Source organism: Amaranthus tricolor, chromosome 6 (assembly GCF_026212465.1).
Source record: "Amaranthus tricolor cultivar Red isolate AtriRed21 chromosome 6, ASM2621246v1, whole genome shotgun sequence".
NCBI classification, from domain to species: domain Eukaryota; kingdom Viridiplantae; phylum Streptophyta; class Magnoliopsida; order Caryophyllales; family Amaranthaceae; genus Amaranthus; species Amaranthus tricolor.
In genome coordinates, this window is record NC_080052.1 from 7188023 (window position 1) to 7189161 (window position 1139).

Consider the following 1139-nt stretch of genomic DNA (forward strand, 5'->3'; position numbering starts at 1 on the left):
AAGTTGTTTGCTTGCAATTCGAACATAGATTTGAACATTACTAGTCAAAGTTATGCAAGTACATACGAACATTACTTCATGCCCATGATGGATAAGAGGTCATACGAACATAATAGTAATATTAACTAAAACTAACTCGAACACAGGAGTACAGGAGATGGATCCAGCAGCTCCAGGACCCGTAGACCCTAGTGTGTTAACCATGCAGCATGAGCACAGGAGTACTCCTCTTTGGGATGCGCAGGTTAGTTTACGATAGTTATGATTTACATTTTACTATTGCGTACATACAAGTAACTTATTTATATTTCAATATTCTTAGGTGTCTGATGCGGAAACGCTGGGCACCAGGCATCCAGATTCTGTTCCATGGGTGATCGATGATAGGATCATCCCATACTTAGAGCTAACGAGGTTATACGACTTTCACCTCGTAGCATACGGCAGAGTTGACCGTGCCATTATCACGGCACTGGTCGAGAGATGGCGTCAGGAGACGCATACATTTCATCTCCCTCTAGGTGAGGCTACCATCACATTGCTTGATGTATCCTTACTAACGCGGCTTCCCATAGAGGGACGTGCCGTTTGTACAGGCGGACGCCAGCTATCAGGCTGGCGTGACATGGTGCATCGCATTTTGGGAGAGCGCCCTCCACCGGAAGTGATTAGGGGGAGTGGTTTGCGATGCACATGGTTGGTTCAGACCTTCTCACAACTCCCCGGAGATGCTGATGAGGGCACCATTTCGAGGTACGCCAAGGCGTACATCCTATATTTGATAGGTGCTGTGTTGTTTGCCAATAAAACAAGCAACCAAATATAGCTCCTATACTTAACATTACTTTACGACCCGTGGGAGCACATCGCCGAGTATAGCTGGGGCTCCGCAGCCCTAGCATACTTGTACAGGAGGCTTTGTGGTGCTGCCCATAAGAACGTCAAAGAGATTGCATGACCACTAGTCATATTACAGGTAATAACAATAACATTTAATTCTCATCAACATTTGATTAATTACATACTAATTACATTTGCGATCGTTAGCTGTGGGCGTGGGAGCATATTCTTATCGGCCAACCTTATAGAACCGTTGGTCGTGGTGATACTGCTCCTCCACCACGTGCCCTCTTGGAAGC

The 1139-nt window shown here is 45.8% G+C and overlaps 1 protein-coding gene across 1 annotated transcript; it reads left to right on the forward strand.

Annotated features, from left to right (window-relative positions):
* The first annotated feature begins 202 nt into the window (after positions 1-202).
* LOC130815511 (serine/threonine-protein phosphatase 7 long form homolog) lies at positions 203-826 on the forward strand. The gene is made up of 2 exons (XM_057682001.1): positions 203-244; positions 323-826. The coding sequence occupies exons 1-2, from the start codon at positions 203-205 to the stop codon at positions 824-826; spliced, it is 546 nt and encodes a 181-aa protein (XP_057537984.1).
* The last annotated feature ends 313 nt before the right edge of the window (positions 827-1139 follow it).